This window comes from Centruroides sculpturatus, unplaced genomic scaffold (assembly GCF_000671375.1).
Source record: "Centruroides sculpturatus isolate CEXI.00-Female unplaced genomic scaffold, Cexi_2.0 scaffold894, whole genome shotgun sequence".
Taxonomy (NCBI): Eukaryota; Metazoa; Arthropoda; class Arachnida; order Scorpiones; family Buthidae; genus Centruroides; species Centruroides sculpturatus.
In genome coordinates, this window is record NW_019385078.1 from 72,796 (window position 1) to 91,163 (window position 18,368).

Sequence of the window (18,368 nt, forward strand, 5' to 3'; positions counted from 1 at the left end):
AAAAAAATTGGTGTGATGGAGGAATTGATTCTTTTGAATTGTTGAAAGAAATAGCAGCAATGACCAATCTATCAGATACAAGTGTTTGGCATATACTTCATGATCATCTGGCATGAGCAAATTCATTGCAAGATAGGTTCCAAAATTTCTTTCTGCTATCCAATGGCAGCAGCATGTGAAAAATGTGTGATGGACTTTGGACCTTTATGAAGCAGGTGGAGTTGATTTTTTAAAATCTATTGTTATGGGGGAATAAACTGTGGTCCTTTACTATGACCCCTTTTCCAAAATGGAATCAATATAGTAATGAAGACCATGGGAGAGCATCCCAAAAAAGCTAAAGTGTTGAAGGTATATTGATGGTGGACTTTAAAGAAAGAAATACTACTGTAAATGCAAAATATTCAATGTTATTACTTCAGTTGCATGCACAGTTATGAAAAAACAAGGAAAATTAATGAGAAGTCCACTTGTTGCATGGCAACACTCATCTGCAATGCAGCACTTACTCAAGCTGCCATTTAGGACTGTGCCTTTGAACAGCTCAATTACTGTCTTACAACTTAGATCTGGTCCTATCAGGCTTTTTTGTTTCAAAAAAACTCTTCAAGGAAGACATTTTGACAGTGATGAGGAGCTTCAAACAGCAGTAATGCACTCTTCACAATATTTTTATAAAGGGATTAAATTGCTTTTTAAATATTGTCATAAGTACATTGAAATCAAGGTTGATTATATTGAAAAATAACCATTATTTGTTTTTTCCTTGCCCTTTCTCATTGGGCCAAGAACTTATGATACATCCCGCATAATATGTAGATATGTAAATACTGGTCTGCACCAATTTTTGAACTTGCAAAGTAGTCCTTCACAGAGTCTCTATAAAACAACTGTAAATAAATTCATAAAAATTTTTTTTGAATCTTATAAATCATATTTAAATAATAGGAATATGCACTTCCCTAAATCAAAATACAGTGTTGAATTTTAGAGTGATTTAATTGGTTATAAAATGTACAAACTCTAAATACAATTTTAGCTGCTTGAATAGTACTCTTTTTTACTATATCCTTACATACCTTACTGCAGTGACACTTCCAATTTAACTTTCCATCAATCCCTAAATATTTAATATTGTTTAACACCATTACAGCGGTGTTTCAGAGTGCAAATGTAAAGATTTATATGTGAAAATTTTGCTTTTGTGAGGAGAAAAGTGAACAGATTAAAACTGTATATAACTGTGTAAAATGCAGATAAATTGTGTTTTTTTTTTCTGCTCTATGGTGATTGATGCTTTTTGTTAAGAAAGCTAAGACATAGTGTGAGTTGTCCTGGACAATCAACACAAAATGTGGCTGCTTTGTTGCATTGTCAGCTTTTTTACTGCTATAATTTTTTCTAGCTTTCACTTAGTTTTTTTGGCATTGTCAGTTGGTTTTCTTGCAGGACCCTCTCTCTTCTGTTGGGTGTAGCTGCTGTGTTTTCCTAGTAGAGTCACAGAATAGGGTTGTACAGTTTGTTCAAAATGCTTCTTTCCAATGATTTTTTGCAGATTTTTTTTAGCTAGACAATAGTGTCCTGTGGCAGTGGATGGTATGGGCATTGACCATGGCAATCTCAAGAAGATATGCAACAACAACTTTTCTGTATCATTTCATCTCTTCTGATTATTACAGCCCACCATCTTTTTATCAGATGGTGGGCTGTAATAAGCCACCATCTGATAAAAAAATCCACTTCTCCTTTGCTAGATGGTAGTCAATTACAGCTTGAAACTTCAACCTATTCTGCAAATTCTGGTTTGTTGCAATTTTTCCGATATCCACAAGTGCATCTGTGATTCTCAACAGTTGTAAGCACTATAACAGGTCTTTTGTCAACTTATTACTTGGATTCCAATGCCATCTTCTAATCCAGCAATTTCTCCTTTCTTCATTCTTTTGCATTGAGTCCTTTGGAGCACCATGCCTGTTTGCCAGTTCCACAAAATGTGATCTTGGAAATCAGTTCCTCAGCTAGTTTGGCATTTGTATAAAAATTGTCAGCAAAAAAGAGACTTGCCCTCATTGCATAAAGTAATTTTAACAGTCAAAATCCCACAAGAACTGTGATACAAAATAAACACACACAAATAGGAAAATCCAGCAGAAATAAACTTTACTAAAATAAATGAACATTTTAAACAGTTTCAAATGGTCATCATCAGATTAACAAGAAATGGAATGTGTAAGATAGAACATAATTTTAAAAATGGAAGTAACTTCAGTTCTGTTTGTCAGAACAGATTCATTACATATGATGTCATCTTATCTAGAAAGAAGTTTTTAAAGCATAAGTGTTGAATCAAAAGGATATTTTGAACAAAGATTTCCAGGCATTGGAGAAGGTCTTAGCTTATTTATAGTTTATGGTAGCATTTTTAGAGGATGTCCTATAAATTTCCTTTCTCATCAGGTGTTTTAAATGGGTTCAGTTAAGTACCTGATGTAGAATTTGGGCTTTGTTGTAGGCAATTTGGATGCAATTTTCAGAAGCATAGGCACTCAGTGTGGAAGAGGATAGGCCCTTTTTGATGGAATAGACATGCTTCTTAATGCTTTTGTCCAGAGATCATATAATGGCATCTATGTAAACCAACTCTTTATTAAATTGTCTGTCTGTGATAGGGATGGTGTAGACTCCTTCTAGGAACTTCTTATCAACTGGATCCTCGGAGTTCTTTAATAGGGAGTAAATTGATGCTTTTTGTTTTTTGAAGTCCAATTTGAAATCCTTGGTTTTGGCAATTTGTTTGTAAACATTGGAAAGTTGATGGTTGTACCAGACCAACTTGTATGTTTTAATGTTGTCCTTTTTATGTATGGAATGTGTTTGGAATCTGTTGATGAGGTTAGTATGTATTCATGTTCTATTGCCATATGAGAGATGTACTCAAGTTTCCTTATTCTGTCCAGAGGAGTAGATGAGTATGTAAAGGCCCTGTTCACGAATGCTTTGAATGTGGCCATTTAAATATGAAAGGGTCCAGAGATTTCTTTGGGATGGAGAGGAGTTTGTAACCTGGTTTCTGGTATACCTTGATGGTGATAAAATGGTGATGGCCTTGATGGTGGTGGTCCTGGTGGAAGATTAACTGATGTCCAAGAAGTGAACATATTTGGAAGTTTCCTTTCTAAATATAGTGGAAGCTGTAGGAGTAGGGGTTGTGATTCATGGAGACTAAGAATGTGGTAAGTTTGACTTCTGTCTCCAAATTATAAGTACATCATTAATATATCTTATGTAGAGAAAGATTTGGTTGTTGAAAGTTGGGGAAATCTTCCTCTAGGCAGTGTGTTACTAGTTTGCATAAGTTACCAGAAAATAGGCTGCCCGTGGGACGCCTCTGTCTTGTAGGTAAGTCACACCTTTGAATTGAAAAAACAATAATGACAAATGAGGTCACTCAGTTTTAAGATGTTGGAGTTTTGTTTGTGTGGCTCATTGATGTATTTGAACAGAAAGTCACAAAGTTGGCAGAGACATGGTTTAATTTTGATGGGAAGGTAGAGGACTTCAAAGTTGCAAACTGTGATGAATTCTTGACTGCCTACAGAGAAGTTAGTTAAATGTTGAAATACTGTTTTAGCACTTGTCAATGTGTGATTAATGTTTAATGGTTTAATTCAATCTATGCATATAAATGTATATCCTTTCTAAACTTAGATATAATAAAAACATTGCAGCTTTAACAGTTTTAGCAGTACTAGTAAGAATAAAATCATTAGCATAACAAATACTATCCACAACAGTATACAATAAATGATTGACATAAATGTCAAACATTATTGGACCAAGGACAAAATCTTGGGGAACATCTTAAATTTGCCCAAAAACTTAGGAAAACTACTGTTAATTTTAACTCTTAATTTTTTATTACTCAAATAGGATCAAAACTACAAAAGAGGCTTCCTGCAAACACCTAGGTCCCATAAAGTAGCGCACAAAATGTCAATATTTACTGAATCAAACACTGAACTCAAATCAACAAAAGCCACTACAGTAACATAAGAACAATATAATTTAGTTATCATTATATTATAGTAGAGAATATAGCATCCTGGATGGATTTATCTTCTCTAAAACTAAACTGTTGATCACTTATAATTTTATATCTGTCTAAAAATAAAATTAACTTTGTTAAAACCCAGTTTCTCAATTGTCTTTGAAAATATAGACGTTATGACAATTGGATGAAAGTTTTGGAAACTAATAGACAATAGCTGAATGCTGGATGAATTGTATTCAATCAACCTACTCAAAAGCCAAGGATCTAGCAAAAACTTTTACTTATGCAAACATTTTTATCCACATTTCATTGGACATCATCAGGAATGTAGTTTTGGAAACTACATTTAATATCAATTTATAAACTAATGTAACATTACTATACAGGTATCCCTTGATTAACACGATTAGTTGATCCCTTGATGTTACCACATATATCAAAATTGTGTTAATCAAATACAGTGGAACCTCAGTAATCAACCGAACAATCATGACACTAGAACAAATTTTCGATTAACAACAAATATTTTTATTTTAATTTGTCATTTATGAAAAAGGGTTTATATGATAAGAATGAGTAACTAATTTAAAAACTTTAGAGCTTCCTACCTTTGTCAGACAAAATTATACTCTATCCAGTTTGCTCTCTTTCACTTAATGTGTGCGGAACACAATTATCATATCAGTGATTTGCAGCTTTTTTTTTGTTATCTATCAATTTTAACAATTTCTTTTTGTCAATAGTTTTTTGGTGCCCACATGTTTTGTATCCTTTAGTTCAAAATTTCCTGATTGAAACTTTTAAAACCACATTTGACATATCTGACATTTAGGAGCATCTGATCCATACACTACAAGTATCTTTTACTGTTTTTATAGCATTATATCTTTTACAAAACTTAAAAACTCTACATAATATGCCCGATATACATTTTATCTACAGACATTTTAATTTGATTTTACGCAAACTAAATGTAAAGTTTTAAAATAAGCTTCTAAACAAAGAGTACAATATCACATTAGCAGTAATGTGTTAAATTTCACAACTACCATAATTAAACAACAAATTTATATTCAAAATCATCCAGAGCATGAAAATAGCAAATTCATTAAAACCTTATTTGTTGAGAAAAACATATCTATGTTAAGTAAAGACAGCTGTCAAAGCCAGTTAAAGCTGTTAAAGCCAGATTAATTAAAACTTCTGCCACACATATGTAAAGGGATTGTTGCTATTAATTTCACACATTAATGAAATCCTGCATTAAGCAAAACCACGTTAAGCAAGAGATACCTGTACTTTAACAATTAGGGAAATTCACCTTTTTAAAAAGAAACTAGCAAAAGATCAATAATAAATTCAGCAATGGATTTTAAACTTTCAGATATCGCAACCTATTATAGTGTGTTGTTATTTTTTTACGTGTGTTTTTAGTACTTGTTGCTTGCTGTATGTGTATTTTGTTTCTCTGTTTGAAAATGGAGAATACTGCATATTGAATTGATGATGAAAAGAATGTTGAAGAATTGCAACATACAGTACATTACTTGAGTTGGATGATGAAAATTTGATGATCAAATTTGAGGGAATATTCACAAACCATGTAGCCCAAGATTTTGCAAACTTTAATCCCTTCCTTCATCCTGATGACTCTTTGTGTCTAGACAAGTGAATCCTACATCTAAACCAGTATAGTCTACAAAAGCCAGACTCCCAGCAAATACATTTTATTTATTTTATTTTAAACACCAGTTGGTAGATTAGCAACAACTTTTTTGCAACTTTTGAGCAAACCTTTTTAGAACAATAAAACAGAGAGACAAATTAGTTGCAAATAACAATTATAACAGTTCAAAAACTGGCTAACAGTTTTTCTGAGTGGTTTTTCCTGTTTAAAGATTTTAAGTTGTTTTAACTTTTAGAATTTATATTAGTGTTATAATTGTTCAAGCTACACTACATAAAACACCATAAGAACTTCTGTTTTTGTTTTTAATTGGATACTTTTTCATTGTTTTTAAGGAAAACTTTTAATTTTGATGGCCAAGTAGTCTACAATGAAAGGTTGGTCATCAAGAATTGTATTCTGGAACATTGAAACTGAATCAATGGTGATTCCTTTTTCAACAGAATGTATCTTTCAATCAAACAAATACTCAAGTTAGAACAGTTGGCTTGCTGCTACTCTTTCATTGAATTTGGAAACATCATATATGCACAAGGAAAAGGTGCACCCAACTATTTACACAAATCTTCAGTTTACAGGGTGTTCCAAATTAAACTTGACATTTCCCAGCAGACTACAGCAAAAACTGTTCATCAGACAGTCATGAAAGTTTTGGAATGCCTGAATGACATGATGGAAATTTTTTTAGAGCAAGAAACGTTAGTTACAAAAACACCATTCAGCTTGAAAAAGAGCCCATTAGAGGGCTCTTTTTCAAGCTGAAATAGTGGCATATTGGCCTGCACCAACACCAGACTTGAATTCTTCTCAATTTTTAGCTCTGGAGCTGTCTCAAACACTTTGTCTTCTGTGATTCCATAACATCACTGTCACTGTCAGATGTTAAGTACAGCATAATGTGCCATGTGCATAACATTCCAAGGCATACACTGCATGCAACTGTTGAACATGCTGTTTTATGCTTTCAGATGTATCAGACCAATGGTGGCCATCATGTTTTGAACATGTTTTGTTCACATTAGACAGATAACTTGTGTAGCTCATTATTATGTTCTGTACTAAGCTGTAATATGCCCTGTAGTGGTGGTTTTTGAAACTAACTAGAAAAAATTCCTATTGTGAGGTCACATATCTGCCCGTAATATCAGAATATCTGAGCAGTTCTGAATCATAAGTGGGTGCATTTGGTACAGAGACAAACTCCACCAATTGCCTCAATTTATTGTAACAACAAAAATATTTTTTACGGAAGTTCTGTTCTGCTAAACAAACACTAGAGGAAATCATCTATAGTTCTGAATTCACAAGAAAGTTCCATGGATAATGCTAATCGGTGTTGATTACCCCGGAGCAATATCATAGAAAGTCCTCGTTGGAGTTGTAATCTTTTTGGCATAGTCGTTAAAGGACATGAAGCTAGCAGTTCTGGGAGACAAAACACAACATGAAATTAGGAGGAGAAACTCCTCCATGTTCTTGAAATCTCAATTTTTATAACTTTTTCAGGTCCCAGATCAATCACTTCAATTAGTTGCTTTAACTCATCCCCACTTTCTAATTGGTTGTCACTTGTTATCAAGTGTAACACGATCATAACCACCTAGATCACAGTCAAAATCATCTGTCCATTCGATCCCAACCAAAGATGGTTGATTTTAGGATTTATATTATTCTATTGTTAAAATATGAGAACTAGTTTCTTTTTTTTTCATTCTATTCAAACACATCCTTTTATGGCCATATTTCTACCTTTTAACATCCTTTTGTGGTCAATTTCTACCTTTTAACATTAATAGTTTTGTAAAATTATTTTATAAATTACCTTTTACATTTTTGTATGGTTCTGGTACAGTTTTGGAGCCTCATACCCCGAGCTGTGGAGTCGGTAAAAAAAAAACACTCAACTCTGACTCCTGATAATTTTAGTAGGCCAACTCCAAATCCAGCAAAATGAAATACCAAATCATTTTATGGGGGGCAGAGATACTCATAGGAGGTTACCCTACTCTGAACTCTGAAAGGAGCCACAGGCATTTACCCAAATACTTTTATAGTTAGTATTTTTAATATTTAACTTAAATTAATATTTATTTCTATAAAAAAATTAACTTTTAACAAATATTTAATAAGAGGAAAAATGGAAAGCAATAAAATTCTACATCTACATATCTTTATTCTACAGCTTTTGCACTTCAATTTCTTCTTTCCAGAAAAGTTAGTCCAACTAAAAAGTGTAAAATCTAGCTATTTCAGCCCCTTGTTCAGAAAAGATCAATTAGTCTGGCTCATTCAGAAAAATAGAGTACTTATTTAGAGCAGAGATAATAAAGGAATGAATCAAAAATATTCAAATTCAATTGGGTCAAAATAATTTAACTACTAAACACAAAACTACAAAGAAAACTATCGATACATATTTAAATTGTATAAATTAAATTGTTGCATTTTGTATTTAAAATAAATGAATTATAACAAAATACAAAAAGATTTTTAAAAATTAATAAATATAAAATATATTTTCTTTCATTTAAATGAGAAAACTAAATTAAATTTAAAATGCCGGAGTTGGAGTTGACACATTTTTCTCGACTCTGACTCTGACTCCACAGCCCTGCTTATACTATCATCTCATTAAGGCAATCCGAAACTTTCATGACATTCTGATGAATATTTTTTGCTGTAGCCAGGTGGAAAATGTCAAGTTTAATTTGGGACACCCTTTACTTTAGCCTCAGAATTAAAGAGCTTACAAACAATGGAAGAAAAGAATTGAAGGCTTTAGGTCAAGTGGCTTTTATTAAACTTCAATCCATTTTATAGTTAGAATTTTGATTAGACAAAAAAATAACAAAATCTTTGTTTTTTTTAACTGACTAAGGTAAACAGTATAGTTATTGGCCATTTTGAATTTAAACCTCTTTAATAAGAATTTAATAAAAGCTGTTGTAGAAATATTACATGGTAATTTTAATACAAGTTTCTGCTGTCAGTAGGTAGCTCATAGGTATGACATCAGTCTTGCAATACACTGTAAAACACCTGGAACTATACATGCATGCTCTACTACTATAATTTGTTTGTATCCTACTTTCATAATGCACTCAATCTCTTGTATATTGTACACTCTGCCTGGTTATGCTATGCAGAATTGGGCATGTACTTTGTACTTAATAAAGATATGAATGAGTGTCAGTAAAAAGCAAAAAATTCTGCAGATTTTTCTGTCATTCCATGTGGTCAATAACTATTCAATTTTGCATTTTTGTAAAACAAGGCACATTTTGGATTAAACAATTTACATTTGTAATTTCTAGATGTTGGCTACAGAAATGTAAGGTTCCAGATGAGTCCGAATCCATTATTAAATTTTATAAAAATGCCAAAAGATAGAACTAAAGAAATTCTTATGAAAATAAACACAATGCGAAAGTAAACAAGCCAGTTCCAAGTGCGACTCCAACACATGTTAAGCAATAGATTAGTGTTGAGCCAGAGAGTTTGAACTTTGACACTGATGCTCGTATATGAAAGATCAAAGTTAAATCGAATCAGGTAAAGGAGGAGGTTTGATAAACAGAAAACATTGCGTTCAATCATTAAGATTGTAAAATATCAAGAGAAAGGAAATAACAGGCTAAAATATGAGCACAGGTTTCTTAGTTCCATCAATATCTTCCACCAGAATTTGAGGGATGGTGTCAGGTTGACTGTCTAAGACAGACCTTTCTTGTGACCCAAACCAATCTTATTTCTACCTGGAAATAGGGGACGAGATCAATCAGGAAGTGATGAGAGGAGTTGGAACCAATTAGAGAAGGAAATTTGGAGACAAAATCCTATAAAACCCCCTAATTTCAAGGTCAAACAGTAGTTTTCTTATGATTTGTGCCGCCAGCTCAGACTCGTGTCAACCTTCTTTTCAAGCGACATTGATATTGCCCAAGTTCCTCCTGTTGCCTCATCTTCTCTGTCCAGTATATTCAGTATCTTGTTCACCCACCTACTGAACACTGCCCCAGGGTTGCTGTTGGACTAACATCTAGGACACTCCATCACCACCTGTTCCTCAAACTTTTTCTTTCCAATGACCATTAATTGCAGAAAGAACTTTATATATAAATCATATGTAAGTCAAATTAAGTTTGAATAAACGGGATTTTTGTAAAGGTGCCTAGCATCAGTGTCTTTGCCACCACCACCCTTGTCTATCTTGACATGAGATTAAAGATCTCCCCTCTCGGTCGGCAAACTCACAGAAAGGTAATAAAAAACAAATTAATCATTAAGTATAATATTTCCCAATTTAATCTGTTATGTCATAGAATTTTTAAAATAAAAATTTCTTCTGCAAGTGGCCAATAACAGTAATGTTTGCCCCTATTTACCAGACTACTGTTACAATTATGTAAAAAATATTCATTAGGAAAAACTTGTTATCTATTGACATCATTTTACTATATGATTTTAGTACAAATAAAAAAAAATCTTGCACAAAATGATAATTTGTATAGTACAGTCGACCCCCCAATAACACTGTTGATTATTCTGTTTTATATGAATTCCATGTTGTACGAGTCACTTAGATTTTACAAATACGTGAGCCGTTTACAGCCCGGCACACGTATTTATAAAATCTAAGTGACTCGTACAACACGGAATTCATATAACATGGAATTATCTACAGTGTTATACGGNAACTAAAATTATCATTTCTGATTATAAAACTTTTTGATAGTTGACAATATGATGCCAGAATTTGCTGAATTTGAAAATATTGATATAATGAATATAAAATAAAATTATGTTCAAACTGATTTAAAAATTGAAGATTTCATGTATAAATATGTCAAAAAGTCTATAAATTTCTTAGTTTTCTTATTTTTCATACAAATAAAAAAAAAATTCTCTGAAAATTTTCAAGGTGAGTTGCCACTCTGTTTTCAATAAATATATCATTTATTTTTACAATAAATTTACTTAATTTTACAGCTGGAGGAAAATTATTGATTTTGTGTGATTTATTTTCACAAAGAAAAAATGAATTGTCAAGAGAAGAAAGACATGAAATTATAAAATATTGTAAATCAAGGTAATTTTTACTGTAAATAAATATATTTATCTTCATCTGACAAAAAAAGATATATTAATTTTAGGTTACCTGTATTTATGAATCAATTACATAAACTGCTTGATGTAATCAAACAGTCATTTGGAAATTTGAAAGCAGGTGAAAGACAAGAGATAGCATCATATTTAGTACCTGAGGTCAGTTTCCTATTATGGTTAATAATTGATTCTGGAAGCAATAATATATTTTCTATTGTTAAATATAAGATGTGCACAATAATTTAGGTAGATATTTTCTTGACTAATTTTAAATTTAATTAAGTATATATAAAATTTCCCCAAAAATGCATGTGGACAATTCAATTTTTAATAACTTTTATCTTTATTTTCTTAATTTTAATTTAATAATTCTATAATTTAGATTTCAATTTCATGTTATAAGTTAATATTTACTCTAAATCAGAAAATTATTAAATAAAGATAAAATTTATTAAAAATCAAAGTGGAACACCCTGTATATATGTGAAATATATTGAAGAAGAGAGATATGAGAATTACAAGCAGTTTAATAATAAGATAGATGTTTAATGATTATGTGAATGGATAGTTTACAATAGCTAATTTAAATAACTGATTGGCTCTCAATATGCAACATTACATTGAAAACTCACAGCAATCCAGGCCCAGAATGCCTCTTCTTGACTTTGTATGATATATTATTATATTGTGCTAATTATGAAGTTCAAGAAAGGGTTCTTGTTGGCTTACTAAGGCTAACACCAACAAAAAAAGTCATGTGCTTTAGATGTTAGAAAAATTAATTAATTTTCTCATGATGTAATTATATACAGGTACAATCAATGGATTTCAACTTTAGAACAGTTTATCCAGCGGTCACCCTTAATTCGATTGTTGACAGGACAATTACACAAAATATGACAACACTGTACAAAAATCAAGAATACGTATTACAAAAAGAATTTATCACTAACCTTTAATACTAAACTTACACTAAGAAAGGAAAATTGAAGATAGAAGCAAGAAGTAACAAAGATGGAGATAGGACAGAACAAAGGTACCTGGGTTGTACAAACATCTCCCTGTTGTTCTTAAGGGTCACATGGAATCTTTTGCACACAATTCATGTTTCTGTCTTCTTTTTCTTGGTCCAAGATGGTTTTAATTTTATCCAAATATTTGGTTTCACATTTGAAACTCTCAACTCGTCAAGTTGAATGCCAATTCCAGCACACTAACTTCAGTCCAGGAATGTTCAGGGTTCTCTCTCTTTATTATGACTTCACCCATCTCTCAGGTACTGGACAATTTTATGTCTCTTCCTTTTTATCCTCTCTCTTCGAGAACCAATTCAAAATGTGACCTCCCTTTACCTTGTATGTCCTCAAGTAACCTTGTATTCATTATGCTGGTGATTCCAGGAAGTGATTCTCACCTCCAAGAAGGAAGAATTAAGGAGATTAGAAAGTTCTAGAAGGTAGAAAGAACAAACAACAGGGAAAATTGTAAGAACAAAAGACAAGAACAGATAATATGGTGTATAGCCACAATATCATAATTGGTCAATGCCAATATACTAATGGTTTGAAAATTTGTTATAAATGTCACTTTGATAGTATAGTGCAGAGATACCAACCACTATAGATTTTTGTGGTTTCTATGGAAATCATGTGTAAATTAGTCTTATGGATACTGTCTAAAACTATGAAACAATCTTTTACACTCTTGAATCCAGCATGTGTAGTTGTTAGTCAGAATTTTGTCTATATAGAATAACCAGTATGCTGAATCTCAAATCAGTTAGCACATTCATACCAATGATATGGAATATACTGTGTAGACAGTGAGTTCTTTGAGTTTGCAAGTAGCTAGCTAAGGGTTTATCTAAAAATTGTTCTTGTGTAAAATTGAGTTGCATGGTTGTGATAAAACCTGTCAAAAAATGACTTTCACTTGTGTCTAAAAATGATGCATACTCTTTTGACATTACAATCAAACAGTCCAAAAAAGCTCAAGTGAAAAGACCATGTGTATGTAGATAAAAAGATGAATTCTGTCAATTATATAAATTTTATTTTATTGAATGAAAAATAAATTCAAATTAATTTAAAAAATCTATTATAAAATAACTTATTAATAAATATTCAAAATTTTAAAAACTTTACAGTAATATGGATTTTTTTATTTATATATCAATACTTAATTACTTGATATAAGCAAATACATTGACGCGTTGTACAGTACTTCAAATTTAATTCATTCCTGGAGACCATTTGGAGTCTGAATCAATTTTTTTTAATAGAAATAATGGAAATTGAATTAATCTATTTCCAGACCCTAAACCAGGGCCAACAGTTTTTGCCCCTTGGCCGAATTGGAAAGAAAACTTTTTTCATGGGCCAAACCAGAGGCTGCCCTAGGAAGATTTTGAGGTGGTTTGAGATCTCATTGTGGTGTCACCCCATAGAGACTAAAGTGTACATAGAGATTACAGATACATTTTTTACATTATCGTGCTTTATCAACATTTTACAACGCTGTACTTTAGAGATTTGTAATGGAGGGTTAACTCTAAATGCACAGTGAGTTGTTGACCTTTTTTCTTTTAGGCATCAGAATTTTTCATTGAGCTATTCATACTTGAGTAGCTGATATTGAAAGTTTAATCACAGGCCAAATAAATTCATTAGATGGGCCAGATCTGGCCCGTAGGCCATATGTTGCCATGCCTGCCCTAAACAGTATCTATTTTGATAAATTTAAAACAGCAAATACACATAACTTAAGATAAAAAAAATACACAATTAAATGCTCTAATAATAAATTAAAACACAAAAATAACAAACAAAATATGTAAATACTGTATAATAAAATGAAAATTGCATTTATTGGTCGCACACTATCACATTATTGACTCGGCATCTTAAACATGGCTGCCAGAACTGCCACATACATACTACTTTCATGCTTCGTGATAAGTTTTTTTTTTTTTTATCTCAGTCATTAAAATTACAACATTCCTTGTAGACTTCTTTGCTTCTACATACTTATTGGATGCCATGGTTAATAGGTACAGGTTATATTGGGTTGAACAGATAGTTTTTTGCATATTTTTAACAGCTGCCATTACTTAATATAGATGTGTGATTTAATTATAACAGTTGTGAAATTTAACACATTATTAAAATTAAAAATTGGCTGATAGTATGTAGTACATTAATATATAATAAATAAATATATTGAAGATACAAAATTGTCTTTATTTTCTGTGATTTACAAATCACCCAAATTGGACTGTCATTAGTGATTTATAAAGAATTGAAAATGAGTACAATTTTGTACCTTTAATGTATTTATTTTTTATATTTTAACACATTAGTAATAATGTAAGATTTATTCTTTGGTTAGAAGCATATTTTAAACTTTTTACTTTACATTTTGTTTGAATAAAAACAAGTTGAAATGTCTTCAGATAAAAAGTGTATCTGACACTTTATGAATTTTGGAAAGGATATAATGCTATACAAACAATAAAAAATTTCATGTGTATATGGGGATGATGCTTCTAAACTTTGAACATGTCAAATGGGTTTTTTAAGTTCTGTTCAGGAAATTTTGAACTAAAAGATATAAAACATATGGGGTGCACAAAAGTTGTTGACAAAGAAAAACTGCAGGAAGAAATTGTTAAAAAATTGACAAATAACATGTAATATCACCAAACACCAAAAATAAAGTGAAAAAAGCACTGAAAACATATGAGCATAATGCAACAGCAAGAGTGAGATACAACTTGGATGCACAAGAGATCATGTTTACACTTTGAGTGCATTTTTTTCACTGTACACTCAGTTTGAAATTTGAAGAACTTTGAATGAGATTTTGTCAAATTTAGCATTTGGAGTTAGAGTTATTCAAAGTATGAGGTACCACAGTATATAAATATCTTAAAATTGGTTGCAAACACAGTTAAAAAATGTTCACTGGTGATAAATCCAATAATTAAAAAATATACATTATTTCAGTTAAAAATGACAGATGATATTATAAACTTTATAAAAAATATATACATTGAAGAATATTAAAACATTGTCACATATTGCCAATGAATATTTTTTAACTGTAATTTTGCAGATGCATAGCCTCTCATAATAGGTCATCTCTGTGAAGCAAGACTGTTTGGTTCTTGGTGATTGGACAAGATGGTTATGTGAAGAGATTGTAGTATTCTTCAATATATATATATTTTCATAAAGTATATAATACCATTTCTCATTTTTAATTGAAAGGAACTGATTTTCTGGAAACAATATCAATTTCCTGTTTATCATTCAGTAAATTATATCTAATTTCTTCTGCAGAACTAACATCCATATTCTTAAGTCCATTTTAGCATCTACAAAAATATTTGTGGAATTTATTATGAAGTTTTGTAATTCTATCATCGATATCATACAATTATCTATGTAAAATAATTTTATAAGCTCTTCCATGAGAAATTTCCAATCTTCAGTAACATTTAAAAGGTGATAATGGATTACTGCTCTTAATAAGAATGGCTGCTTATCATTCCAAAGACTACTCTTTTATGATGAAAGACTTGTATTTTATCTTCCTTATTCCACCATAAAAATCTCAAATACAGTAGAGCATCGATTATCCGACTCAATTGGGGACTCAGGTTGGTCGGATAACTGAAAAAATTGGATAACCGAAAAGAAGGAAAAAATACATTATTAGTATAGTATATTACAGGGGTGGCCAACCTGCGGCTTGCAAGCCACATGCGGCTCTTTGAAGGATTATTTGTGGCTCTCGATAAATGTACCCGAGTTCCCTTTTCATTTTTGTGTTATTATATTTTAAAAAATTATTATCGTTCCGTATGTGTTTCAAAATGTCTTTTAAATTACTAACAGCAAATATGAAAGACTAAGTGCAACGTTGTAACAAATTTTATTTCCGTCCAAGTTAAGAATGATATGACTCATCGAAAACTGTGCGAACGAACATAAACAGTGGCGTAATCGTCCGTTATCGACCGACTCCAGACCGACTTTGAATTTGTAAACTGTCATTGCAACGGACAGTTGACATTGTGCTCTGGAGGAAACAATTTGTATCACTCTTGCTACGGATATAATTTGTAATCTGGAATTTTTGTGTACCTTTTTAATACGTATTTAATTGCGGCTTGCGAAAAATTTCAATTTTGAAAAATGGCTCGGACTATCAAGGAGCTTGGCCACCCTGGGTATATTAGGATATTAGTATATCCCATGTAATTAGTTTATTAGTATATTGCTATTAACCAACTTTGCATTGAATTTTCATTGATGTTTAGCCTAACAAATTTTTTTCTAAAATAATAATCGTCGCTATTGCATCATTAAAAATTATTTTTAAATTATTTTATTGCTCACAAAACAAACAACCACTCATAATTAGAAAATTAAGTCTCGTTTAAATATTGGTCTCCCTTCAATGGTCGAGCTGTTGATGCCAGCTAAAACATGCAAAAATTTAACAAAAATAATATTAAAGTAGCCAAGACATAGCCAAATATTGTAATGCCACATCACTAGCGGACATTTGAAATTTGCTGACTAGAACGGTCGGTTAACTGATGTGACGGTTAATCGGGGGTTGGATAATCGATGCTCTACTGTAGTTCTCATCATCATTTTGTAATTCTATCTGAAAAAAATCTAATTTTTCTGTTGTCACCTTCTCGATGACATTCTCTTCCATCCATTTCTGAAATATTTTATCATACTCTTTGCATGTGTTCAAAGTCTTTTTGTAATACTAAACAATCATTTCTCTGCATTGTGCTGATTAGGAACAACTTCCTTCTGATCACTTCACCAAAGAAGTTCCCTACAGTAATGCCCATCTTCTCTTCTCTCAATTGTGCTCAAAAACTGCTCTCAAGTTTTTTCTTCCTCTGCTTTCTTAGTAAGACATGCACTATCATCTTGTTTAATGGTTGTCTCAAATTTCCACAGACCACAAATGGTCATTTCTGTAATGGCCAAGCATGTAGTTAATAATGAAGAATTGTTAAAATCATTTTCATAACTATTTGGACCACACAATGTTCATCCTAATTTGGTTTGTATAGTGGTTAGGCCTTCCTCAAGGTGCATTACTCTTCTTGTCAAAAGTATTCTGTAATTGTCATTTCCAATCAGGATTTCAATTTCAGAGCTTCTTGGACCAGTATCAGAAAGTCAGATGTTTCATTTTCTCAATTTGTAGAGACTAGGTATGTATGTCTTGACAAATAATTTCTTGCTCTAAGAATTCAAATTCAAAATTTGACTTTGGATGAATGTTTGAGCACAATTCAACACAATACTCATTATGTAGCTTGGTTTTAGTTCACACACCTCCAAATAAAACATGTCCAACACTAACAATAGAAGTAGGTTGTAATCCTAGTTCTTTCATTGTAAATTCCAAGATATAATACTTCTGAGAACTGCAATCTAAAATTGCACAAACTATCTTTAATAATTTGTTATTTCAAATTTATGTGTTTACAATTATGGGTGTTGTTTCACTAGTGATCTCTTGATTTGCAATACCACTATGAACTGACATGGATGGCTGTTCCTCCTTGGTCTTTATCTTATGAACTGGTAATTCTGGACAAAGATGAACTGATGCCCTTTGGAATAAACATGGCATCAAATGAATGAATTACATCTCTTTGTAATGTGTTTTGTTTTAAGCATTTCAAGCAGCATTGTTTCTAATGCACCTTTGCGAATTTTTCTTCTAAAGTCTTTAACTTTACATTCAAGCATTCTTTGTTATCATGGAGATTTGCAAAATACAATGTGACTGTTGTCACATGAACAAACTATCTGCAGTAGGCTGATTAAAGTTATTTCTTTTCTGTTTTTCGTTAATGTTTTCCTTCATTTCAGTCCTTTGAAAACCTTTACAAGCTAACAATAATCTTTTCTCTCCTTTTACTTTTTTTTGAGGAATTCCATTAAGTTTGAGATATGAGAGTTTTCTTCTAGATTTACTATATTAAATAATCCTCTCCATTGCTATGCATTAAGAATATCTTCTGTCAAACAAGATTCTATCATGGGATATAACTAGGGTTGCCACCTGTCCGGGTTTGACCCGGAGACTCCGGGATTCAGTGAGTTATCTCCGGGCTCCGGGTTAATTAATATTTCTCCGGGTCATGCAACTTGAAATGAATATGTACAAAATTATATGTAAACCGTCGCATATATTTCTTCCGTGTACCGAATTACTAGTGTGGTACTTGTTGGCTTAAAGACATAAGGTCTATAACTGGCATAGGTGCAGTACTGCTGCATGCTATGTAGTTGTACTCTTTCTTGTGGCTGTTCTGTCAAGAGATGTCTATTGAGAGTGAAATGATACAGCCTACATAGGTGACAGTTTGATAATCAGTGTTCATGTTGGTTGATGATTAAAGGTAAGTTATAGTATATAGTTAGAGTCAGAATCGAGCAGGTTTAATAGCAAACGTTCTGTTGGACCCTCAAAAAAAAA

The 18,368-nt window shown here is 31.8% G+C and overlaps 1 protein-coding gene across 1 annotated transcript in view; it reads left to right on the top strand.

Annotated features, from left to right (window-relative positions):
* The window catches only part of LOC111634324, a 142,168-nt gene that overhangs the window by 67,899 nt on the left and 55,901 nt on the right, over positions 1-18,368 (top strand). Inside the window, exons 8-9 of the mRNA XM_023379080.1 lie at positions 10,728-10,827; positions 10,892-11,081. Coding sequence (XP_023234848.1) covers positions 10,728-10,827; positions 10,892-11,081 — 290 coding nt within the window. The remainder of the gene's footprint in view (positions 1-10,727; positions 10,828-10,891; positions 11,082-18,368) is intronic.